Raw genomic sequence first — 26870 nt, 5'->3', positions numbered from 1 at the left:
ATGTGTGGAGTGATCGCTCTCATGCGAGTGTGTGATCGTGTACACAATTAGATTTGTGTTGATGCGACGTAACGGGACCCTTGGTTGGGGGCTGACGTACGCTGAACGATCGCCGTGAGCCAAAGACCCCTGCTCATGGGACGAGGAGTGAATGGATTCATTTCACTAGAGAGACATTTTATAGATGTGCTATCAGTTTAGGAGATAGCCTCAGTTAAATGATGCGGCTGATAACGTTTCTAGAAGTGCGCGTGCCATTTATAACCAAGCCTAATAGTTTGGTAAAACGGACGTCTTGGGACCTGACGGGCATCGAGCCTTGTGTTCCAGAGTCAGACTTGTGTACACGTCATAACATCATGTGAATTTCTTCAATCTCCCATGTGAGATATTTGGCTAAAATTCTTGTTTACTATCCAGTCTAGGGAGTAATTATCCTAATGTTCCTCACAGTCATATTCACTCACATTTATAAAAAAATATCCCCCTTTTTTTAATTAAGCACAATTAGAATTCACGGTGCAGAAATTTAATAAATGTCATTTTAAGAGCATGTGATTTAGAGATGGTACAGAATTAGCTAAAATTAAGGAATAAAATAGGATGGTAGATGCCAAAGTCTCCATGTTAATTCAGTGCTAGTCCTATCTTCTTTTTTTTGCCAAGACACCCCCCCCCCCCCCATCAGGAACAAGCAGACAAAGACCCTTTTCATTCCATCAATCATTGAACTAGAAGTCCAGACAAGCCCATCACTGGCATTTTAATTATTCATGAGTTCCTAAGTGCAAATGAGACAGAATGTATCTGGGCATTGTCTCTCCCACCCCACAGCTCTTCTGCTGAGTGTGCCATCACACTGCCCTTAATCCACTGTTTATTTTGGCGCCCGGAGCCTGTAGGCCTCGATTCTCCACAACCCTGCTAAAAGCTCCCTTGTCAAGTGTGGATTGGGTGGAGTAGTGTGAATTGACACGTTGACTTTTTGGATAACAGGACTGGAAGCCATGGAGCAGGTGGAAGGACTAACTGGGCGAGTCCGAGCATCCCAGTTTGGGTTGTGGTTTGATGGGGCCGCTCAACTAACCCCTGTTGTTACCCACACGCCTCTCAGGTGTTTTAAAGAAAGAGCTTCCATCACGTCTTCCCAAAAATAGGGCCGCCGTCTGAGATGGGTGTGAAGTTTGCCACCGTGGGGCGTTAAGTGCGCCTGAGCGCACGGCTTTCCGGCCCGGGAGTTTTCACACGTCGTCCCGAACACGGATGCTGTGGAGACCTGTCACCTGCCACACTCCACCCGCCGCAGCAGTGCGAGGATCTGTCACTTTACAGCTCTCATCAGCACGGGGAGAAACAGAGGCGAGGGCAGAAAAGCAGACGGGGGGGGGGGGGGGGGTCGTCCCCGGCAGGTTCACAGCCCCGGCCGGCGTGAAAAAAAAACCACCATGAAATGAATCGTGTGCACGAAATGACGTTTCTGTCAGGCACAGCAGTGCAAAGGCACACCAATCCTCCCTCTCTGAAGTCATTCCAGTGCCACTTCAGAGATTCACACCAACAGCTTATTATATTCTGTATCAAACTACAGAAGAATGTGTCTGGCCACCCTCCTCTCCCAACCCCTGTAAGACCCCCGTTTCCCTCTGCCTGCAAATAAACGAATCACAAACAGCGCATAAATCATTCAGCCTCATGCACATCGATAACGCATATTTTTTTCCGGTAGGAATCAACAATATGAATGTTCTCTTCGGCAACAGCTCGGCATCACAAACACGTTGCCTTTGTTACGTTAGTGAGTCCATCTTGACTTTGTTTGTTTAAATGCTTATTGATGCAGAGAGAGCTTGGGATGTGTGTACTCCTACATTCTTTTGGTGGTACCGTACCAGAACACATGAGTTAGTCTCAGATGTTCAGATGCCTCCTCGTGGCCTTGACCGAGTGGTGAGACATGAGACATGAGGAGAATTGGAGGTGGTGGAGGTGGTGAAGGTGGTGGTTGGGTGTGTATTGGTGGTAGAGTGAAGAAAGATGGTCCCTTTATTGTCTGAAGATGTGATTGGTTCTTAATTGCAAGAGCGACTCCTGCTTCCTGTCTCACTCTGATAGCATCGCACCACAAATGGACCTATGGAGCCTCGTTTTACAAATCGTAGATCGTCTCTCGTGCCGCGATTCCGATCTCGCTGTCTCCACTATGCTTTCTCTAGAGAAGGGAGGCCCGTGTTCTCGGGCCTGCAGTATTGATAGACGCTATTGTGTCGAGCTGTGTGTGCCATGATGTTACTCTTTCAAAGGGCCCATCTGCTCTGAATCTTCCCGTGAGCCTGCACGAGGTATAATAAATTCAGCGACAAGATGGAGTCCTTCATAAAAGCTTTGCTGTGAAATATATCTGTTTCTTCCTCCTGCCAATTGGCCAAATAACATGGCCAAGAGAGTCCTAAACAGGCAAAGCAGTGTTTACTCCTAGAGGTCAGCACGGAAACTGATGTCAGCTTGTGTACGCTCTGGGATCATCTTAACAGAGTTACACAATGTGCTGGAGTTGAGTTATGTTAGTGTGTCTACTAACGCGTTTCACTGGCAGGGCAGCTGTGAACTCGAGTGCACTCTGTTGGATGAGCTTTTGACTTTGTTCATACATGCTGTGCGGTGCAAGGACAGCTGACAAAAAAAGCGATCCTGCAGTGGCAGCGAGAAGATCAGTGGGGATCAGGGGTGGTACGTGACGGTACTGAGGATCCGGTAGGGATCAGGGGTGGTATGTGACGGTACTGAGGATCCGGTAGGGATCAGGGGTGGTACGTGACGGTACTGAGGATCCGGTAGGGATCAGGGGTGGTATGTGACGGTACTGAGGATCCGGTAGGGATCAGGGGTGGTACGTGACGGTACTGAGGATCCGGTAGGGATCAGGGGTGGTACGTGACGGTACTGAGGATCCGGTAGGGATCAGGGGTGGTACGTGACGGTACTGAGGATCCGGTAGGGATCAGGGGTGGTACGTGACGGTACTGAGGATCCGGTAGGGATCAGGGGTGGTACGTGACGGTACTGAGGATCCGGTAGGGATCAGGGGTGGTACGTGACGATACTGAGGATCCGGTAGGGATCAGGGGTGGTACGTGACGGTACTGAGGATCCGGTAGGGATCAGGGGTGGTACGTGACGATACTGAGGATCCGGTAGGGATCAGGGGTGGTACGTGACGGTACTGAGGATCCGGTAGGGATCAGGGGTGGTACGTGACGGTACTGAGGATCCGGTAGGGATCAGGGGTGGTACGTGACGGTACTGAGGATCCGGTAGGGATCAGGGGTGGTACGTGACGGTACTGAGGATCCGGTAGGGATCAGGGGTGGTACGTGACGGTACTGAGGATCCGGTAGGGATCAGGGGTGGTACGTGACGGTACTGAGGATCCGGTAGGGATCAGGGGTGGTACGTGACGGTACTGAGGATCCGGTAGGGATCAGGGGTGGTACGTGACGGTACTGAGGATCCGGTAGGGATCAGGGGTGGTACGTGACGGTACTGAGGATCCGGTAGGGATCAGGGGTGGTACGTGACAGTACTGAGGATCCGGTAGGGATCAGGGGTGGTACGTGATGGTACTGAGGATCCAGTAGGGATCACGGGTGTTACGTGACAGCACAGAGGATCCCGTAGGGATCACGGGTGTTACGTGACAGCACAGAGGATCCGGTAGGGATCACGAGTGTTACGTGACAGCACAGAGGATCCGGTAGGGATCAGGGGCTGTATATGAAGGTTTGGGGAGGGGGGTCAAATGTCTTAGTAAGACGAGTGGTCTGCAACTGGATTATGACTCGTTTCATAAAAGATCCTGAAAATATGTGGTTTAATCATGGGCTTTAATCACTGTAAGCTAATGAATTTTTCATGGCCATGATTTTGATATAGTTCTATATGACAAGGTTACTCCTCCCTTAAGCCATAGCAGTGGGATCAAAAATCAGCTTTGTGTAATTCAATGAGGTGCTTTGCAGAAGTTTTCTGAGCCTGTGTAGCATTCGCCGTGTCCTTCAGGCTCTCTCTTCATCCCCACGTAAAACATCAATCTAGAACTGCAAGATCAAAACTCAAATGTCCAATCCCTCCCACTGCATGTTGTAATGGACCCTTTATTTCCTAGCCAAGGGTGTACATTACTGACAGCAGTCTCAATTGGCAAGTTACAGGCATGACCTGGGATGATGGGCACCGATACATACACTGACATAACATCCGTTGGTGCTTCTGTACCTATGAAGCATCTTCCGCCCTCAGCCGTGGGATTCTTGCCTAAAACGTGAAGCAAACTCTGAAATCGATCACATGAGTTTGCATGTAGCAGCACTTCAAAGTGTTGCAGTGCTGAAGATAAACCAGTGTCAGAAAACTTTGCATTCACTATGAATTTCTAATTGGGCCAGCGGAGGTGTCCAGACCGCTGTAGGGCATGGAGCAGAACCATCACCAGATACGGCCTTCAGCTGTGGGGATCAATCAGAATGGACCGATGGAGCGGCCATGGGAGTCTCGGCAGCGTCTGACAGGACAGCCGTGCGCCTGGAGCCAATCCGCATCGGCCCCCGTACCACTCCACCCTGCGCAACGTCTCCTACAGTCTTGGCCTAACCGAGCTTTATATCAATACATAAGTGTATCGCCCTGGGCAACTTCACAGCGTCCGGACAGCCCAGACATCTGTTTGATTGCAAACGCACACATTGAATGTGTGCTGAATGTGGTCTAGCTGTCTGTGGAAAGGAGAGGGGACTGCTGTGTAATGTTTCTCACATTTAATTGTGTGTGTGTGTGTGTGTGTGTGTGTGTGTGTGTGTGTGTGTGTGTGGGGTGGGGGTCAAACAGATGTGTGGAAGGTTAATGAACTCATTCTCCTTCGTTTTTTTTTATCATATACCTGCTCATATACCTGATCATATACCTCTGGCTTGTACAGTGCGCATACACACACACACACACACACACACACACACACACACACACACACACACACACACATACACACACACTCACGGAGCCTTGGCCAGCTGAGAGCTTGATGGGGCAAGCAGGCACCACAATGGTGATTTGCGATTTACAAAGGGATTTTCTTGAACTTAATCCCTCACGCTTGGGATAATCTCACCCAGAATTTTGCCAACCTCTGGCTGTGTCGACCTTTCCTTGGCCTTTTTTTGTAATTGCGTGATTAACTTTCCACCATCCCACTGCGTGTGTGTGATGGTGGCATAGCAACCCAGATCCGATGGCCCTCCCCATGTTGTGTGTGGAGTAGGTGTGGAAGAGACACTGAATCTACTGTAGTCCTTGTATTACACTATATGTAAAAAGACAGCATTTACAACAGTAAACTGTAAATTGTAATGGATGGCAACGCTAACCCTGATGCATGAGACCGGTCCCTGCGCGCTAGCCGACGGCGGTGAGAGATACACACAGCTTTGTTTTGCCTGTGTGACCTTTTCCACCAAACCAAACGTAAGTGATTCCAGGCTGGGAAATTGGTTTAAAGGGCGCGGGAATTGGATTGCCTAAGCACGACGGGCCTGGATGGATTTTCACTGCCTCGCAAACGGGGCTGGGGGCGGGAGAGTCGGGCGGGCGCAGACAGGAGCAGATAGAGGAAGGAAGTGGTGGATACTGTGTCTCAGAAACGAAAAGGAAACACGCCAGCGTGAGGTGAGTGTAGATGCAGGATGAGCGGAGGGAGTGAGGGTTGGGGGATGGGCGTGGGGTCTGGAGATGGGTGTGAGTTGGGAGATGGGCATAGGTTGGGGGGATGGGTGTAAGTTGGGGGATGGGCGTGGGGTCTGGAGATGGGTGTGAGTTGGGAGATGGGCATAGGTTGGGGGGATGGGTGTAAGTTGGGGGAAGGGCGTGGGGTCTGGAGATGGGTGTGAGTTGGGAGATGGGCATAGGTTGGGGGGATGGGTGTAAGTTGGGGGATGGGCATAGGTTGGGGGGATGGGTGTAAGTTGGGGGATGGGCGTGGGGTCTGGAGATGGGTGTGAGTTGGGAGATGGGCATAGGTTGGGGGGATGGGTGTAAGTTGGGGGATGGGTGTGGGGTCTGGAGATGGGTGTGAGTTGGGAGATGGGCATAGGTTGGGGGGATGGGTGTAAGTTGGGGGATGGGCGTAGGTTGGGGGGATGGGTGTAAGTTGGGGGATGGGCGTGGGGTCTGGAGATGGGTGTGAGTTGGGAGATGGGCATAGGTTGGGGGGATGGGTGTAAGTTGGGGGATGGGCATAGGTTGGGGGGATGGGTGTAAGTTGGGGGATGGGCGTGGGGTCTGGAGATGGGTGTGAGTTGGGAGATGGGCATAGGTTGGGGGGATGGGTGTAAGTTGGGGGATGGGCATAGGTTGGGGGGATGGGTGTAAGTTGGGGGATGGGCGTGGGGTCTGGAGATGGGTGTGAGTTGGGAGATGGGCATAGGTTGGGGGGATGGGTGTAAGTTGGGGGATGGGCGTGGGGTCTGGAGATGGGTGTGAGTTGGGAGATGGGCATAGGTTGGGGGGATGGGTGTAAGTTGGGGGATGTGCGTGGGGTCCGGAGATGGGTGTGAGTTGGGAGATGGGCATAGGTTGGGGGGATGGGTGTAAGTTGGGGGATGGGCGTGGGGTCCGGAGATGGGTGTGAGTTGGGAGATGGGCATAGGTTGGGGGGATGGGTGTAAATTGGAGGATGGGTGTGGGATCTGAGGATGGGTGGGTTGGGGTGATGGGCATGGGTTTGAGTGTTGGGTGTGGGTTCAGGGGATGGCTGTGGGTTCAGGTGTTGGGAGTGGGTTCGGGGGAATGGGTGTGGGTTCAGGGGATGGGCGTGGGTTCAGGGGATGGGCATGGGTTCAGGGGATGGGCATGAGGGACCGGAGGATTGATGAGACCCAATCACATTGTGTTCAGATGGCATATGTAATATTAGTGGGGCAGCATGATATAGCAGTAGATTACAGTGTATTGTCATATTGCTTTATTATCTCTCTGATAAAGAAAGCAATGTAACTTATGCCTTTGGCTATTAAATTGGCCATATGAGTTCTCATACAAACACACACACACACACACACACACCCAGATATACTCTAAGAGTCCATACCAAACTGATAAGACCCATCCCTTGACGTCATCCAGAGGCGTGAGTAGCTGTGAGCTCTGTACTGTCTTGTGAAAGGCTGGATGGGCTCCAGTTGAGGATCTGATTTCAGGTGATAGGGACTTATTAGCTGAAACAGAACAGGCCAGTCTGCTGCTTATCTTCTGAAGCATATCGATCCGCTCAGCTCATAGAGAGAGATGCTGAGGGCCTAGAACCTGCTGATGCATTTGTTCTTCTCTCTCTCTCTCTCTCTCTCTCTCTCTCTCTCTCTCTCTCTCTCTCTCTCTCTCTTGTTTTTCTTTCTGTTGTTATTGCTGGGCCTGTTGTAATTTCTAAGACACAAGCTAAGAAACATTACATGCCTTTCATCAGATACTAAAGGCCAGTCAAGAGGACTCAAATATTCAACAACGTCTTCTTCCCCAAATACCTCCATGGCTGTTGCCCCTGCAGGTAGCACACAAAGCCAGTAAACAAAATTCGTATTGGCCTGAAAGCACAGCACGTGTTGTGCTCCTCTGTGGTTGTGTGCTCTTCCCCCCTCCTCCTCCTCCTCTCTCGTGCATTCTGCCTGTTGTTGCCTCTCCCCGAGCTCATTAAGCCAAACACATTAAGCCGAGCAGGTTGTGATTTGGCGAGTGATAGTTTCTATTTCGGAGCTTCATTAATCCAGGGAGGATGGCGCCGGAAATGCAGGCGTCTCCTGGAAGGCTCCTGTCGCCTGTCCCCTCCCCCGGGCCAGGCGCGGAATTAGCTATGCACGACGGCCGCAATCTGATGCCGCGCCCTGATAAAAAAAATGAAATAAAGTAAAGAGCCCTGGATTCTGCTGTCTTTCCCCATGTGTTACAGACCACAAAGCCGCCAGGGAGAGGAGGAAACCGGCTGTGGATTTGGGGTTCTGCTTGGCAACGGTACACGTGCATGCATGAGTTAGCAGAAGGCCGCACAGGTATCCTGGAGTATATGAAATGCCGTATATGAAATGCTGTATATGAGCCTGGATGCTCATAGTGAACAAAAACAGCAAAGTGAGAGGAAACGAGGTGTCCTGACGTTCACCTCAGAGCATCGGCGTGTTAGGCGCCACAAAGGTCCGCGTGGTACCGGAGTCCCCCCGGCATCCTGTGTGAAGCAGCTGGCCTCTGCACTCCAACGACCCGGCCCTAATCTGTCTCATGTCCCATTTGAAGTGTCACGCTCCACGTCAGGCCTCCCCTGGCATGGTAGTGCTGAGGAACTCCACAGAGCTGGTGTTGATGGTTAGATAATGCACCCTCACAGACGTGGGCCCGTACGCCGGCAGCGGTGGGAGTGCTAAAGAGCGATCTCTCTGCTCGCCGTGATGAATGCCATGTTTTTCATTCCCAACTCTGCCATGCTAATTCATCAAAGTGACACTTGCATTGTGCGCCGGGCCTGGTCTGAACTGCGTGCATGTCTGTGGGTGTGCGCGCTTGCCGCGTAACAGAGGGCCCGGGAGTGCCAAACACGCAACATTAATCCTCACACCTTTGTGTGGACACACACATGCACACTCGCGGAGAGAGACATGTGGAGGTCAAGAAATCCACCACGGCTGGCATTAACCTGCCATGCTAACCTTCACTAACTCGCGACTGCACTGTTATAACAAAACTATTATCATTCCGGTACCTCCAATTTACAGTTTGGCCTCTCACCGAAGGCGGAGCTAAAACACATCAGAGCTCACTAAACGAAAGCCGGGTCGTCCATCAGGACGGGAGCGCACAAGACACAATTAGCAGCTGCAAAATGAGCTTTGAAGGTCAAATTCTGTGTCAAGAGCATATTAATACCCCTTTTGTTGCATTTATGGATATTATTGTGCTTGTGGAAAGCAGGTTAGGTTCCACTGCCGAGGCTTTCCTGTGGCAGTAACTGTGTCCTTGTAGAGTTTCAGCCCCTCGTCATTTGGTGAGTCTGCACTTGAAACATAATTTACCACGAAAATAAAGCATATCTCCAGATACGTTACGCAAAGATAGTTATGTTTTAATATTGTCGTAAATGCCATGAATATATATGGAGTCGTAACATGGGAGTAATTACTATACATGATGGAACATTTCTTTTTGGGTGTTTGGCAGTGCCAGTGTTTCTACCAAAGGGGCTTCCAGTGAGACTAGTCCAGAGATGTGTTTACTCACGTTGATGGAGAGACGTGGGCCACGGAGCGAGAGTTCGGCCCCGTCCACTAAAACCTGCTCTCTGGTTTAATTTCCTGTGCGGGCTGGTAGTCGAGTCTCCGCCTCTAAGACCAGGCTGGCCTGTCCGCCTCACCGGTCAATATCCAGCCTGCTGTTCCTTGATCATCGATCATTTGCAAAAGATACGGCGAGGCTGAAATGCAGAACGCGGCATTTAAAGACGGTGCAGGTTCTTAGATTTGCTGGCAACCCGTCCCTCCCCCAATTACCCCTGCCCACCCCCCCACCCCCCCCCCCCCCCCACCTCTCCGCTCCCGCCCCGGCACACCGTCTGAGCCGGCCTGATCCAGAACGATGAAGGCGTGACACCCTATTGGTTACCTATCCGCTTTCTGTAATGGTATCGTTTGGTTCCTTGAGCAGAGAAAGGGGAGATTTCTGCAGTTTGCCCTATAAGCTGCCGCTCTATTGTCCAGAGGGAATGTTCCCGGGGAGTGGGGGAGTGTTCACAGCGTGCGTCCAGAGCCCGGACTCCTCCTAACAGGGGCGGCCACGAAGGTAATAACAGTTCTACACTACTGCCTCTCTTCCACACAGAGTCGCCCACTGGGCACGATTACTCAGTTACAGGCTGTCTACCCCCGCACATCCACAGAGTGACCACGGAAATAACTCCATCACAGAAACAAGACCACAAATAGATAGACATGCAAAACGTCTCGCTCTTGTGTGTATTGGCTTCCCGCATTCCAGAGTCACTATGGCAGTAGTATAGAACCACATTACCGTTCTAGTGGTTGACACCATGACATTGTTTTATGTCTCACGACATGCTTTTGTCTCAGATAACATCAAGCTTTCGCTACCAATCAGAAGTTAATTTCACTATTTTCTGCATTTTAGAAAAACAGTGAAGGTATCAAAACAACGCAATTACAGATGAGATGATGTGTTAAACAAATACTGTATGTGTTATATAAGTAGACATAATACTCTCTGATGACGGATTTTCACATCGCTTCACAGCTGTTTTCACCTATGATGTCTTCCATCAGACATTTTTCTATCAGAAATTCTCACATAAACTGAGCACTTGTATGGAGGCAGTAAAGTTCTGAATGAAAGTGATTTGCAGAGGAGGTATTTAAATTTAATTTGAATGTAATCTTGCACTGTTTATCTTAAAAACAAGTTTAACCATAAACTATGCCTTTAAGGGTGTTTCCAAACTTTCATCTGGAACTACATATATACCAGGCATACACATCAATCACCATGACTCATTCCCTATGTTGTTCTGACACTGTTTACTGTCCAGTTAGAGATCATGATGTCGATGTCTTGAAGCAGGTAATACTGGAGCTTGAACAAGAACCCATGTGCTGTTCTGAGGCATGACTATTGGCTCAGGAGCACAGGTGACCATGAGGTCATTCATTAGAATGACGACAGATCAGCACAATCCATCTCAGCTACTGTTCCATGTAACATTACACCCTCCTTCTCTGGAAACATTGTCTGACCTCAGACCATCCCTGCTAAGGGGGGTTTTTGATTTGAAATCCTCCCCCCACACCCCTCCTGACGGTGACTGGTTTCCTCATGGGAACCTGGTCTTGCAGTGACCCTCACGTAGAGACCCTTGTGTCGAGACCCTCGCGTAGGGACCCTCATGTAGAGACCTTCATGTTGAGACCCTCGTGTTGAGACCCTCGCATAGAGACCCTCGCGTCGAGAGCCTCACGTAGAGACCCTCGCGTCGAGAGCCTCACGTAGAGACCTTCATGTCGAGACCCTCGTGTTGAGACCCTCACGTAGAGACCCTCGCGTGGAGACCCTCACGTAGAGACCCTCGCGTGGAGACCCTCACGTGGAGACCCTCACGTGGAGACCCTCACGTGGAGACCCTCATGTCAAGACCCTCACGTCGAGACCCTCACGTCGAGACCCTCATGTCGAGACCCTCTCGTTGAGACCCAGCTGTTTCCTGGCAGCAGGGCAGGAGAAGCAACTCATGCCTCAGACACTCGTGCTGTTGGTGCGGCTCTTACGCAGCTGTACAATGCAGCCGCAAATGGACCGCAGGGGGACTCCACATGAGGACACCACACGGGGACACCACACGGGGACTCCACACGGGGACACCACATGGGGACACCACACGGGGACACCACACGGGGACTCCACATGGGGACACCACACGGGGACACCACATGGGGACTCCACATGGGGACTCCACATGGGGACACCACACGGGGATTCCACATGGGGACACCACACGGGGACACCACATGGGAACTCCACATGAGGACTCCACATGGGGACTCCACATGGGGACTCCACACGGGGACACCACACGGGGACTCCACACGGGGACACCACACGGGGACACCACACAGGGACTCCACATGGGGACTCCACACGGGGACTCCACATGGGGACTCCACATGGGGACACCACACGGGGACTCCACATGGGGACTCCACATGGGGACTCCACATGGGGACTCCACACGGGGACACCACACGGGGACTCCACTCAAGTCTGGACTGTGGCCACTTCCTGCTGCCCTACAATCCACCCCAGTGACCCTAATTGGGGTAGATGGGCCAGGTTGAAGGAAGAGGATGGCAGAGAGTAGGAAGAAAGGAGATGATCAGGGAGCTGGGGTGAGAGCATGGGAGTCTAGTGTTGGGTTGTAGAGGGGTGCGTGGGGGTATGTGGGGGTATGTGGGGTTATGTGGGGATATGTGGGGTCACATGAGGTTGTGTGGGGGTATGTTGGGATATGTGGGGTTATGTGGGGGTATGTGAGGGTATGTGGGATATGTAGGATATGTGGGGTATGTGGGGATATGTAGGGGTATGTGGGGATATGTAGGGGTATGTGAGGGTATGTGGGGGTATGTAGGATATGTGGGGGTATGTAGGGTATGTGGGGTATGTGGGGATATGTAGGGTATGTGAGGGTATGTCGAGGTATGTGGGGTTATGTGAGGGTATGTGGGGGGATGTGAACGTATGTTGGGGTATGTAGGGTATGTGGGGGTATGTGAGGGTATGTGGGGGGTACATGAGGGTATGTGGGGGTATGTGAGGGTATGTGAGGCTATGTGAGGGTATGTGGGGGTACGTGGTGGTATGTGGTGGTATGTGAGGGTATGTGGGGGTACGTGGTGGTATGTGGTGGTATGTGAGGGTATGTGCGACTCAGTGAAAAAGTGCCAGCAGTGCTCTTGTTACCCACACCTTGTTAAAAATAAGTGTGTCCTACAGCCTACAGAAGCCAGCAGGTGATTCCCAGCATCTTGTCAGACCTTTGGCTCTAGGGCTCCATGTCTAATGTTTCAATGCTCCCTTGCAATTAGCTGCCCTTGGTCTGCGTTATTGATAGAGGTGATGCAGCAGACTCAAGGTAAAGTGTTGATAAAGGCCAGAGGAGCATTTGAGATCAATACTTCTAATGGCTTTGCATTGTATGTGCATGACTGAGAACATCCTCTTAGTCCTCAATTAGACCTCAAATAGCAAAGTAAAAATGTCTGGAAGGACATAGCGTGTCTCTTTCAGCGATAACAGTGCTCTTACAGTGCGGAGATGAAAAGGTGACCCTCGAGTGGTCCGGCAGCCTGAGTGAACAAAGCCTGTGGTTTTGTCTAAACATTCCACTTTATAGAAGGGTGATATACAGTATATGTGCAGTAAATAACAGCTCTGAGGTCATATGCCTTCCTGTGCTTCTAATTGTTTTCAGTTAAAAGGGCCAAGCCAGAAGAATTTATACTTCACTACCATAATTCATAATCCATTTGTGACCAGGATTTGTGAGAACAATTTGATTAAATTATACTAAAGGAATTCAAAAATATCCGTGTCAAGTCCATTCCCCTTTTCTCCAGAGACTTTCTGAGAATTGTCCAAAGTGCCATGGAGTGTTTTTCTTTGACAGTCCTTTTTTGACATGACGAATGATGTCTGAGCAGCGTGGCGACTACAAACACACTATCAAAGATGCTCTGTGTTCTTCACACAATGATGCTTCATGCCTTCAGCAGCGAAAGCCCTGAGCACAGAAACATCTCTAAATTGGGAAATGTGAAAATATTAATCACACGGAGCCATCAAATCCATCTCACAAGAGTTTCCCCTCAGAAGTACACTCTGCCACAGCCTTTTTGATTTTGCATCACAGGATTGATTCGTTGAAACAATAACAACGGGCAGGCAAATGGAGACAGATTATGGTTCACGGTGTTGCTGCTCCTAGAGCCTGTCAAAACAGGCATGAAAAACGAGGGCTCCTCCCTGGCCCCCATCGTGGAGGCCCCCCCCCCCCCCCCCCCCCCCACAGTGTGCCGTCGCAAGCACACGGCCGCTGCTTTCAGAGGTAAACTATGGGAGTGCTCCGTAATGATACCCAGGTATGTTTGTTTCATCCGCACTCAACTCTGCGGTATGGGGCGTGCTTGTGTGTTTGTGGAGGTGGATGGAACAAGGTTGGGGGGGGGGGGGGGTAGCAGGCTATGTTCTTCCCCACAGATGAGGAGGGCAGGGTGGGGGTGGCCAGCACTGAGAAGCCGGGGGCTGTTTACATTCCGCTCGTTTCCTTCATTCTGCAGCGCTGGGCCATGGGATGAACGTGAAAGCAGTTGCGGGCCGGAGCCGCGTTTCCTTCGCCGGCTGGTGGACCCGGCCTGCAGCAGAGCAGGTGTGAGGCCTAGATGTGGAGGCTGTGGAGGGTTGAAGCACACGCTCACATGCTGCCCAGAGGACGGTGCTGTAGTGCAAATGTGCTCCTGCCTGCTGCTTCTGAGGTTCTCCCAGTCTCCAGGCCCTCATGCTATGATGGAGCTGTTCTCACGTGCTTACAGATGCACGGACTCTGGGTGAACTCTGCTCTTAAGGTGCAGGTGTCACCGGGCACCTGCAGTTCTGGCTTGCTGCCCATGATCGCCGGGCTGAGCCTCCAGATACAATCGCATTTTGCCATGTGCTCGCTCGGTGACCTTCCAACTTAAGGAGCTTCTTCGAATATGTTCGAAAGTGTCCTGGACCGGAACTCCAAACTTCACTCGTCTCGTTGCTCTTTGTGTTTTGGATGAAGCACGCACACTGGCTCCTTCAGATCGCCTCAAGGAACTGGAAGGCTGGTCAGAGCAGAGCACGCTTCAGCAGGTCGGCCCACGGCGAGGAGTGTGCACGTGAGCGTGTGCACACGTTCCAGCTCTTTTCCCCGCGAGGCTCGGGCAGCCTGCAAGAATGGAGACAGAAAAGCCTGATCCAGCAGTCTACGTCTCACTATAATCATAACATCATCACAATCACTATAATCATACCATCCCTGCTGCCACGGTAACGTATACTCCAATGGCGGTGTCAGACAGATGCTGCTTGAACCAGCATCACACACATAAGTTGAACGTTGCGCCCTAGAAAGAGTGCTTGGTGATACTCAGCCAATCCACCTGATTACATCCCTGATATTTCCAAACCAAGTCCAAAAGATTCCAGCCTTAGCCCTGTCCAACATAAAGCCAGACTTTCTTCAGCACCTGTTAACAGTGATCGAGCGCTCATGCACCGGGTATTAGCAGAGGTGGAGAAGGTGTCGTCAGGCTAGTTTGAAGTGGGAATGGCCACTCTGTAGGAACTGCAGTCTGGTTCAGAGAGATCTGTCTTGGCACATTAGTTAATTCACCGCACATGTGACTGGGCACTTAAACTCTCTGTGCTACAGATCTGTGCATGGCCCCATTTTTGCTTCTACTTCACTGCTTTTGCAAGCACGACTGATCTTTAAACCACGAGTTACCATGTCACATGGTTCTGCAGCCATACAAACAATAATGTGCCAGAAATTGGTTGTGAACCAAAACCCGGAAGATGTAATCCTAACTGCAGGTGCAGCTACAGCCTTGGGCAAAGAGCTCAACCCAGGCTGCCTCTTCCCCTGCAGCTGGTCCAGTGTTAATCACTTCAGGTGAAAATGCCAGCTAACGGACTTGACTGTAGCAGTGACATTCTCCCACACTCGGTATCCACCGCAGGGGGTCACGGGTGTCGTCTCATACATTCCTGTTAAACAGGTTAGAAAATGCTCGGCCAACTCGCTGTAATGTTTTTGCTTTTGGACAAGAGCTTCACGATGGATCCAACCCTGGTGGCTTCTGCTTAGCTTACTTTCCTCTCAGTTGTTTTGCTAAGTCACAGCCAGAGGAGATGGGTGGAAGGTTCACGTACAAATACACCAACCAGTCCATCCCAGAGCAGCATGACGTGCATCATGGGAGGTCCAGTGGGAGAGAGAGAGAGATTGAGAAAAAGAGGGAGAGAGAGAGAGAGAGCTCTGGAAGCTAAGAGTTAGCGAGCTTTTCCCCTCGGGCCAGAGTGAGAAAAATAAACAGTGTGGCCAAGCCCACATTCCCTGGCTGGAGCAGTTAAGCCACAGGAGCTGCAGGGCCGGACGGATTCTCCTGATCCGGACCACATCAGTTCCGAAGCCTCCTAATCCCCTTGACCTTTGTGCCACATGCAGCTTGGCGTGACCTTCATTTTGGCACCACTCCCACCATGTAGCAATATCAGAGGGGATGAAAAACGTTCCCTATGCTACAGGCTGCTGAACGTCCCAGAGACAGTAGTCACACCTACGGTGTGGGAGGTCGTTAGGCGTCATGGCAACAAGAGATGATGTGGTAGTGTAAAACATATGGTCTTGTGACCACACAAAAAGATGTTTCGAAATGCCTTCTTGTTGTGAAAGAGAGCCAAAAGATTTTGTGTTCCTTTTTGTTTATTTTTTCACGTTTTACAGTCCCCCCCTCCCGCCCCGTTGTCCTGTGATGTTAACCCTAACTGATTCCCAGATGCCACAGGTGTTGTCTGCTTCTAAAGAAAGACAAATGAAGTAGTGATAGTCTTGCTCTACCTGTTCCTGTCCCATACACAAAAAAAGCCCAACAAATCAGAACCGGTTCATCGGGCCCTGCAGTTTTGGCTGCCTGTTTCTTGAACATGGACACAGCTGTTGCTCATCTGGATGGAGGATCCAGCCGTTGACCCCTGCGCCAGTCAGGGCAGAACCCCCTCCAAACACTTCTTGGCTTGGCCCGCACATCTCTGGCTGGTTAAACTCCAGCCACTCCATCTGGGGGTGGAGTACTCCCCATCTCTCTCCCACCACCCCCTCTGGAGCCTTTGCTAAGGTCGGTGGCAAGCTGACATGCGGCAACGTGGAGTGCCAATTTAATCGACTAGTTTCCATCTCGATTGTGTGCGAATGTGTGGATGTGTGGGGAGTGTGTCTGTGTTTTTTTACCCTCTCCTGAAACGGCACACAGCCACTGTCCTTGAAGCTGTGCAGCAGTGTGGAATGGCTGCAAACCTCAGAGGAAGTCAGTGGTGGTTTGGCTGGCTTGGATGAGGCCACGTCTGTGTGCTTGATGATAATATGCATTACTCCACAGACGAACACACACAAGCTTTTAGGCTCTGTGTGTGAGCGTGTGTGTGTGTGTGTGTGTGTGCACGAAGTGAGCTGGAATACATCTAGTTGCTGTGCATCAGATAAGGCCATGACAGGTGCACCTGTTAAAACAGCATAATAAGGATTAACCATTCAAGACTATCAAAAAGCAGCAGATATGACTTTTTGTGTCAGCGTTTTGTTTTTCCTGCCGAGGGGCCAGAGATTTGGTGCCGTGTCACTGCCTATGGGCTACAGATAAGTGGGAAGGTTGCAGGGAATGTGTTCATTCACCCTGCAAGGCTGCCAAAACCAGTGCGACATGCAAGAGACCTTAATGAGACCTGAATGAGACCTTAATGAGACTTGAATGTGGAGAAGACTACGGCTGAATTCTTGTGACGAAGGTGTTCTGGGGAGGAGCCGTTTCTCTGGTTTGCTGAACTCGCTTTGTTGAGAGGTCAGTTCTGAGTGTATTTGATTAAAGCAAGATCTTGAACGGTCTTCGGAGTGCTGTGAGCTCTGTGAGGTCTTTAATCGTCCGCGAGATTTTTGCATTTCAGCTGGTAAATAACTTGGAAAATTGTGGTCTCTGCTGTGTAGGTAGAAACGTTGTGGGGGTAATATGAAGATATTCAGTTATGCATTGAAGTGCGTTGCACTTTCTAGGGTTGTAAGCTAGAATGCCCATTACAAACTGAGGATGCACAAAACACAGCTTAAAAAGGTTTATTTCAATCTTTAAGACCTCGGAGATGTGTCAACCTCCCAACAGAATCTCAGAAGGTTTCGTTAGAGATGTATGTCAGGGCAACATGTCTTTGGACCTTGAGTGGGCGGGTCCGTTCCAGGGTTTGGTCCTGGGTGGGCGGGTCCGTTCCAGGGTCTGGTTCTGAGTGGGTGGGTCCGTTCCAGGTTCTGGTTCTGAGCAAGTCGCAGACATGCCTCCACAGTTCAGCCATTTCTTTCCTCTCAGTCCATTTCCTGATGTCATTTATTTTACATAAAACTGCAGTATTACTTCTGTGGCGTGTGAGCCTATTTTACCTTTGTGTGCAGTGTTTGGATTGCTCAGCTGTGCTTCTCATAACTTTATGTATGAAGATGGGGAATCAGGTTCCTTGACTTTGCAGGGGGTAGACCACAAATCCTTATTTGGAGCGGTATGTGACTAAGTAGTGCAGGATAATGAATATTCAACCTTTTATTGAATAATCAACCTTTTACTCTACAACAGCTCAGGTAATGCGATGTAAATGTGTTGTGAGGCTGAAAAAGTGTGAGAGCTTTTGCATTCTGTAATGGCAATAAAAGCAGCGGTGGGGGGGGGGTGTCCATGTTGTGACAGGGCGTGTCGTGACGTGGCTCTACTCTGTGCGCAGGGGCCCGGATACAGTATGCGCGGATCGGCAGCAACGTGACCATGCGGTGCGGCTCCCTGGACGGAAACACCTCGGTCACGTGGAAGGTGAACGGTACGGACGTGAGGGCGCAGCGGCGGGAGGAAGGACCACAGCTCATCCTCATAGAGGTGGACATGAACAACATCGGCCTGTACAGCTGCTTCCAGAACCCGGACGGGCAGCGGCGCGACCAGATCATGCTCCGCATCGGCCGTGAGTGCGAACCCCCACCCAAATCCTCCATCCCCTCCTCACCCGCACCCCACCCGCGGCTTTTCTTCCATGTTCCTTGTGCTAATGTTGCTTCAGTTTCTTTCTAATCCTCCTCTCTACTCTTGATTCTTTGGAGTGGATTTCCTGCTCTTTTTCCCCCTGTTAAATCCCCTCCCCTGCTTCACTTCCCCCTGGCCCTCACTCTGACCTGCTGTACTGTTTACCACGCTGCTCCCGCCACTAAACAAGCCTCAGCTTGCTTATGTGTTCGGCCGGCTTGCCCTGACAGAGCGGCCGGGACGCTCGCGTTTGGAAAACCCCCGCTGTGCCTCAGAAGAGCCCCATTAATAACCACAAGCATCAACATCTCACAGCCTCCCTTTCCAAATCTGTAACCCCCACATGCCCTCGAACCTACCCCCCCAGAAATCCCCCTTTGCCTACTAGCTCTGCTGCCTCTGTCTCTGTGTGGGAGTCGGAAGGGGCCGAGCACTGTGTCATGTCTGTTAAGCCACGGCGATTTATGGCCCGTGCTCGGGCCCTCGCCGAGCGGCCGTGCTGTGTGATGTCATGGTGGACGTTAAGCCCCTCCGGTCCAGATGTGCCGTTTCCGTGCCGCTGCTTTGATGAGCGGCAGCGAGCAGGGTCGGGGGCAGGGCGCGGGACTTCGGGGGCAGCTACGGTGCTCGGGATGTTCCCGTGCCCTGTCTCACTTACGAGGAGTGGCCAACTCCAACTGCAAACACTGAGTGATCTGCACTGGAATGTGTACACAGTATAATGGACTGTTATCTCGTCAGGCTGAAAGAAGCTCGTAACCCAGGTCACTGAGGTCTCGCTGCTTGCAACTGTGACAAACGCAGGTGGTTTGACGGAGGAATTTCGTGTGTCTCAAGGGAACAATTTCTACCCCCGGTTTTGAACATCTAGAAGCAAATTATTATAGCGAGCTACACTGTGCCAAGTGCCTCTAATCAATAATGGGGACTAGATGCTACCCATAACTGTCTCTGACAGCAGTTAAACTCACTAATTAAATTAGAGAAATTGGAAGACCAAAGGAGGAGATGAGCTTGCTTATGAGTACAAGAGGAATATGCTTCCTCAGCTGTGTATGTGTTTACGGGGCCTATGAGGGGGCGCCACTGTGGAATATCACTGAAATCACATGATTAATGGGCTCTAACAATCCTCACGACGTGTTTCTTTGTCAGCTAGGACATACATTAATAATGTCTTACTCAAAAGAGCGTAGTTTATTTAATTTGCCAAGTGACAGTGCAGATTTACGCGCTTTGCGTCTGAGGCCTCGTCTCTGTGCCCTGACAATGTGGCAGCCTGTGGCTTTAGTTAAAGGCCTTGCTCACCCCAACCCTCCTCACGCAACCCCCCCACAGCCAAACCAAACCACCCCCCCCAACGCTGCGGCCTCTCCGGTCCCACCCATGTGAACGGCAGCTACTTTCACCGCGCCTGATAAGTGACGGCGCTTCGTGGTGGAGGGAGGGCGGTGCCCTCCCCGTCTCACAGCCAGAAAGAGGCCACGGGCGTACGTGCGTCGGGTCGCCACAGGAACGCCTCCCAGGGACCATGGGAGCATGGATGACGTTGGCCTGGCCCGCAGGATTCCTGGGGTTAACGTGTCGTAGCCTCAGACGAGGGCCTCTGCTCTAGCGGTTTGGGTTAAAAGGCGACAGCTCGTAACTCAGCTTGTGATATAAGGCTGGAAGCTGGCTGTTCTTCACCCTGTAATTACAATGCCTAAGACTGAATGCAGCCATGAGTGTCGTCCGGTTCGGGCTGTTACTGATCTTCAGAATGTGGCATCTTCTGTCAGTGTTCCCGTTTAGAAACTGTGGGAAGGTTCTGGAACTGGCAGTGAATACGACACCATGAGAACAAGTGGGGTGGCTTTGTGCAGCGAGACTGTGGCGTCTCTTTAGGTTCTTTAGGTACGGCCCCTGACACACCTTCTGTTTTTTATTCTCTGGGCCAGCGATTGTTACGTTTGGAGTCTCAGGATTTCCTCTTAGACCGCCACCCTTTCAATGACAAACCGTTCCTGCGAGCAACGCAGTGAAAGCATCGCACCAACCTCAATATTCTCCGGATATTGCAGTTTTGCTCTGCCCTCTGGTAGCCGTAATCCTCGTGTTCCAGCACGCCTTTTTAGTCCCGGGCCGCTCCATCCACAGCTTTACAATTGCGAGGAGTGATTGAAAGAAAGATTCAGTTATCAAGCAGCCCAGTTCTCATTCGGTTGCCAGGCTGTGGTATCAGCCCTAGAATAATGCACAGAAGGCTGGTGCATGTGGGAAGGACATAAAGACGGAAAGAAAGGGGGCAAGTTTCCTTTTGTAAAGTCCCCCCCCCCACCTCCATTCTGTGGCCCATCTCCCATCTCCAAGGGCAAGAAGAGAAAATCTTTAAGACGGTGTCTTCCATCCACCCAGGAGAGGCCTGCTGTTCCAGCGGAGGGGATGATGCAGGCCGTGGGGGTGCAGGCCGTGGGGGTGCAGGCCGTGGGGGTGCAGGCTGTGGGGGTACAGGCCATGCAGGCGGAGGCTGCCGTGGTCAAGTCTTGGGCCGAGGTGTGGAGGGCCGTGTTAAGGCCCTCGGCTTTGATTTTCTTGTAAATGTTCCAGACCATCAAACTTTTATTGCTGTTTTTGCTTTAAGAAGGGAAAACACACACTTAACCAGTCACATAAATACAAAAGACAAAGAATGACTGTACGGAAACACCACACACATGTCTTCATAGAGCAGCGGCTATACAGTACACAGAGCACAATGGCAGACAGGACACTCCCTATCAGACCGAGGGTGGGTGGACTGGGATTTGGCCATTTTTTTCCTCTTCTATAAGCATTCATTTTAAAAAAACCGTCTCCAGATGTCGTCATGTGGAATCTAAATTTGTTGCTGGACGAATACAGTTCAGAAAATCTTTTGCTGCCTTCCTACTTTCACCTTAAGGTCAAATGTTCAAGTTTTTGGCCATTGGCAATCCGTTCTCTTCCATAACATAAGTAATGATCTCGAGTAATGAATGATCTTGAGTAATGAGTAATCATGAGTGATCTTGAGTAATGAGTAATCATGAGTGATCTCGAGTAATGAATGATCTTGAGTAATGAGTAATCATGAGAGATCTTGAGTAATGAGTAATCATGAGTGATCTTGAGTAATGAGTAATCATGAGTGATCTCGAGTAATGAGTAATCATGAGTGATCTTGAGTAATGAGTAATCATGAGTGATCTCGAGTAATGAGTAATCATGAGTGATCTTGAGTAATGAGTAATCAGGAGTGATCTCGAGTAATGAGTAATCATGAGTGATCTTGAGTAATGAGTAATCATGAGTGATCTCGAGTAATGAGTAATCATGAGTGATCTTAAGTAATGAGTAATCATGAGTGATCTCGAGTAATGAGTAATCATGAGTGATCTCCTGTGTTGCCCAGCCCTATGTTGTCCAAACTTTTTGTTGTATCCCAGCTTTCATGATGCTTATACCTAGATCTTGGGTCCCTAGTGTGGTTGTGCACAACTGTGGCCTGTCTGCAGATCCCTGTGGTCCGTGCTCTTCTCTCACTGTAGCCCAGTCTGGAACATGTTGGGTATTACAGCAAAAACCAAAGGTAGTTAATCACCCCAGTCTCCAAAAGGACAAACCTCCATTATATATTTATGTTAGTTCTTTTTTTATTATTATTATCATTTTTACAACAAATATGGTTTGCCTTGTATTGCTGCTACGGACAAAATAAGCTCCTGTTTGTATTTGGTTAAGGGCAGCCTCACAATGCTGCCAGCTTCTTTGAGCGTGATTGATATTTTGTTTACTGTTTCGATCCTCTGGGACTGCAGAGAACGGGTCAGACAAACATTGCGTACACTAATTCCATCAGCTCTGGATAACAAAGGCCAGGGAATGTCACCCTGGGAGGAGGAACTGGAGAGGGGCCTTCTCTGCTTTGACCTGAAGCACTGGTTAATTATTTAAAACAGCCGGACAACTGTTGATAGCAAGATGTATGTCTACTGAAATAGCCACCAGACCTTTCTGGGTAAATTAGTATTTCTGAGACACCGAAGCTACCAATATAAAGAAGACAGTAAGTTAGCTGAAAAACAGAATACTTACCATTTTTCTTTATCTCAAAGTAATTAAAAGAAATTTAGCTTTCATGCTGACTCTATTCAAAGATGAATGCTGTTTTGTCTGGAAGCAGATTTAATGCACCCCTATGCTAATGTTGGTGAATCAAATGTTTGCTTTTGATGGACCTGGCATCCTTTCAAGTGATGGGAATTTCCGGGAATTTCTTTCTGAAAAGGGAGCAATTGGAACCATTTTAGCCCTCCGATGGTCTTGTTGGGAGGGGCCTTTTGCGTATAAGGAATGGGGAAACAGGGAGAGAAATATAGAGACATGACAGTGGGGGCTTTTTTCCACTACAGATTTATAGCTCTTTGCTGGTTTCTCTCATCCTTTGGGAAGAGGCGATGCTGAACTTTAGCTGTAATTTACAAGACTGTTCCTCAAGGATTTCCTCTCTAATCACATTTTCTCCATTTCATCTGTCTTGTGCGAGTTCTTCTGAAGAGAGCAGGGGGAGAAGTGAAGGAGGCGTTCGTTTCTCTAAAACCCACCAGGCACTGCATCAGTAAATTCAAATGAAGTGCTGACACCTAATGAAAATGAATATGGGTATTATCAAACACGTCCCCATCTTTAAGATAGATGCTATTGGGCGAGGCTCAGGGATCGATAAGTAATTTGCATTTTTTTGTGGTTCATTTCACAATGACATAACAGTACTGTTATTCCTGGATAGATGATGATGGTATCCGTTCTGTGCCAGACCAAACATATCTGTCTGAAAATAAAAACACTTTGGTCTCAATCTCAAATAAGATTTTTGATCAATGAAATGTTAACAAGGTAGCCGGGCCTTGAGAATGAGTCTAGATTCAAAATGACATCATGTGGAACTAATGTGGCCTGAGTGAATAACATCTGCAGACCCCCCCCCACACACACACACACAAAGGGAACATCTGCATTAATTTGGACCATCTGAATATTTCAGCTGAAGTCTAGTAAACAGTAGCTAAGCTTTAAACATTATCTAACTTGCTCACTGTGTGCTATCAAAATGGCCCATATCAGAATTCCAAATGTTATTATGAGTAGCAACCTAATCTTGAGACATTAACAGACAGAGATTCACAAAGCCTTGACAGGGTTTAAAACCTTTACATTTTTAATGAAACATACACTGAATCACTGGAAGAGAGAGAAGTGTTTGTTGCCAAATAACACATGACTATTGACCATTGCACAATTAGAATTCTCAGCCTGTTTCTCTTTTTTCTGGGGGGGTTGGAAAGTTAGCATAACCTGATAAGTCATAAGAAGCTGTTTGTCTTGTGAGGCTTAACTTCAACTTAACTTCAGAAGACACATAGCCCACACACACTCACACAAATACTCACACACACTTGCACACACTCATCCATCTGGTCCCTTAGGGGAGAAAGTATGTGGCTAGTCTTAGAGATTTTTACTCATCAGTGTCACCGCTGGACGTTTAGCAGATTAATACTCCACAGGTCTAAGCTCTATCAGTGCTACGCATGACAGCCATGATAGTCCTGCTCTGAATAACCTTGAGGAATTCTAGTCAGTGGCAAAATTTTGAACAGCTTCCGGGGACTCCCATCTCCTCTGATGGAGCCCAAAATCTCATGTATAGTTAATATCAGATTAGCACTACAATATTTTGATGTATAGTATACCAGTAATTCATGATGTATTTAAGATGCACTTATTCTTCCCTATCTGAGATATTAAAGCCTATAACTCACATCAGATTTAAATATAGGCTCAGGTTTTCTCTACATAGTTTTTTGTCATGTCATAGGAAACCCTACAGGGGCTCTGTGCTTAACTCAAAAGTGCTTAACTTTCATGAAAGCATGAAAGCTAAGTACCAGTGAGCTCTGTGAAGTCATGGCTTGATGCCATCACATGTCTCCTTAATTAACATCTTAACAAAAGTTGTGAAGCATCGCTGTGGACCTTCAGTGGAGTCAGGTCATCGCAGGTGGGGCACACCACAACAAGCCAGCAGCCAGACAGAGACCAGCAGTCAAGAGAAAGCAGCATGGTGCTCTCGGTGGACTGGCACTCACACAGGAAGTCTTTAGAGAAATTGCAAATCCATTCAATTCTAACAGCATTTTAAAAGGATAAAGTTGTTCTCAGTGATAGCGAGCAACACCTATGTATTTATTTATGTTCTGCTCTGTATTTACTGTGCATGTTTGGCGAAACACCTTTGGGGGTATTCGGTGTCTCTGTAGACGACCCTCTTTTTGCTAGAAGGCATTGGAATTGTTTTTTTTTTTCCAGCCGGTGAATACAGAGAGCAACTAGGTTAAATGATAAATAATTCAATTACTGATGGTACTGCAGAGACATCCTGAAAAATAAGTCAATACATAAATAAAGGATAAAAAAACTTCACTCCCTAACGAACGGGTGTGGCAGAGCCCCAGATTAGTTTTATCACCCTCAAAAAGGGAAGAAATAATTTCCAACTAGCTCCTCTGTGGAATCTCCCAAGACGCAGTTCACTGGCGCATCACAGATATGTAAAATAATAGGGCCATTCTCACGCCTCAGTGCCTTTCCATTCAACACCTCAGATACACATTTTGGAAATTAAGGAAGGGCCTGAATGCTAAAAAGCTCTAAATTGGAAAATAAAACACTGCAATTTAAAGAGGATCATAGTAGCTTAAGCAACGTACAATCACTTAGCACCAAAGGAAGTTGAGTTGGACCTCGGCCACGCTAGCACGCTTTTTCACTGGATGCAGGACCCTTTGGTTAAGATGAAAAAATAAACAATGTTCATTATGGTTAGGATCTCAGCCAAGTATATAAATGATGTAGAGTAAACAGTGGATCCTATCTGTTCTCCCCACAGGGTTCCTTCACCTCAGCTGTAATGAGGGCAAAGTCAGGTCTGTGCTATGAATTATTAAAAAGCAGTGCAATTACAAAAATTACACTGCATGCAGTGGAAAGGCTAATAACACAAGTTGCATTAGTGCTTGCCTCCTCCGATGGAGTTAGAAATCTGAAATGCAGAGTTTGCTCTACTAAAAGCAGGTTTTAGATCGGCGTTTCCATTTAGCTCCGATGATTTCAGTGTCCTTCTCACCGAGGTTCACCAGGAACCTGCCTTTTCTTCCCGTTTAATCAGCTGCTGCTAAACAACTATGGGAAAAGCCATTAGAGATGCAGCAATTGCTACACAGAGAAGCATCAGGAGACTCTATTGTACTATAAGAGACACCAAAGGATACGATATTTACCAAACAAGCAGATACTTTCCCTCTCACTCTCTCTCACTCTCTTTCTTTCACTCTTTCGCTCTTTCACTCTTACTCTCTCGTACATACACACATACACACTGACAAGATCTTGAGTAGGACGCTGAGAGTGGTCATTATGAATCACTGCATCACCAGTCTTTTATGATCGGAATGAGGCAATTACTTTAACAGGGCGTTATTGATCTTTGGACTGAGAGAAGCTCAGAACAAACCATCAAAGTCAAGATACTTTAAGAACCCCTGAAGAACATGGAAGTATAGTCACCTTCATCAGCTATTAAGAAAATGCTCCTCTAATTCTCCCTTAAATTCACGTGGCTGGTGTAAACCTGCATGAGTGAGGTGTTAAACACTTTTCTTATGTTAGACCTGTAATTCAAAGGTCCAGCCAGTGCGGACGTGCACCGAGCAGGTCTTACCAAGGCACGGTGTACGCAGGAGAGCACATGGTGTAACTGATCTCTCACGAATCGCAGTGCACCCACAACAAACACCTGGAAATCCCCAGAGCACGCTCAGAAGAAGCACGCTCATGGCGCTCTGCAAAGATCAGCCTGGAGATGCCTCCACTGGTAAAGGATCATAAAACAGTTCTGCATGGTTGTAACAAATGTGGGTGCAAATTAATATTGTTTTTACTGTATGCGCTCCCCAAAATGATTCTGTTTGGAAAAGCAAACCAAACATTTTGTATATTGCTACAGTAATTATTATTGCCTATTTGTTTTGTTATGGATTCAATTCTTGATTAAATTGAGCAGGTAACTGAGATGATTCAAGCCTAGAATTTAGCAAAGTAAATCTAATGTTTCTCTGTGAAATTGAACAATCCTAAGACTTTTTTTGCAATAATCAGACAGAAGACATTACCTCTAATGTTTCCAGATCGAAATCTCGATTACCATTGTCCTGGTTATTCTCAGTTACCATTGTAGACGTGGGCGTTTGAAGGTTTTCTGTGACCAGCTCTGATAAATGCTTTGAGCTGAAAAGATATCTCATTTTCTGTGGTGCATTTCATCATTATGAGGATTATTGATATCCCTCTCCCTGCCCTAATGTTCAA

General features: G+C 48.8%; 1 protein-coding gene across 1 annotated transcript in view; it reads left to right on the top strand.

The window, feature by feature from the left end:
* cntfr (ciliary neurotrophic factor receptor) overlaps positions 1-26870 on the top strand; it is a 108750-nt gene that overhangs the window by 43964 nt on the left and 37916 nt on the right. The window contains exon 3 of the mRNA XM_077019600.1: positions 18154-18387. Within this exon, the coding sequence (XP_076875715.1) occupies positions 18154-18387 (234 nt within the window). The remainder of the gene's footprint in view (positions 1-18153; positions 18388-26870) is intronic.

The sequence above is a fragment of the Brachyhypopomus gauderio genome, chromosome 10 (genome assembly GCF_052324685.1).
Source record: "Brachyhypopomus gauderio isolate BG-103 chromosome 10, BGAUD_0.2, whole genome shotgun sequence".
Taxonomy (NCBI): Eukaryota; Metazoa; Chordata; class Actinopteri; order Gymnotiformes; family Hypopomidae; genus Brachyhypopomus; species Brachyhypopomus gauderio.
The sequence above is the reverse complement of the archived record's forward strand: the minus strand, read 5'-3'. Positions and strand labels throughout refer to the sequence as shown.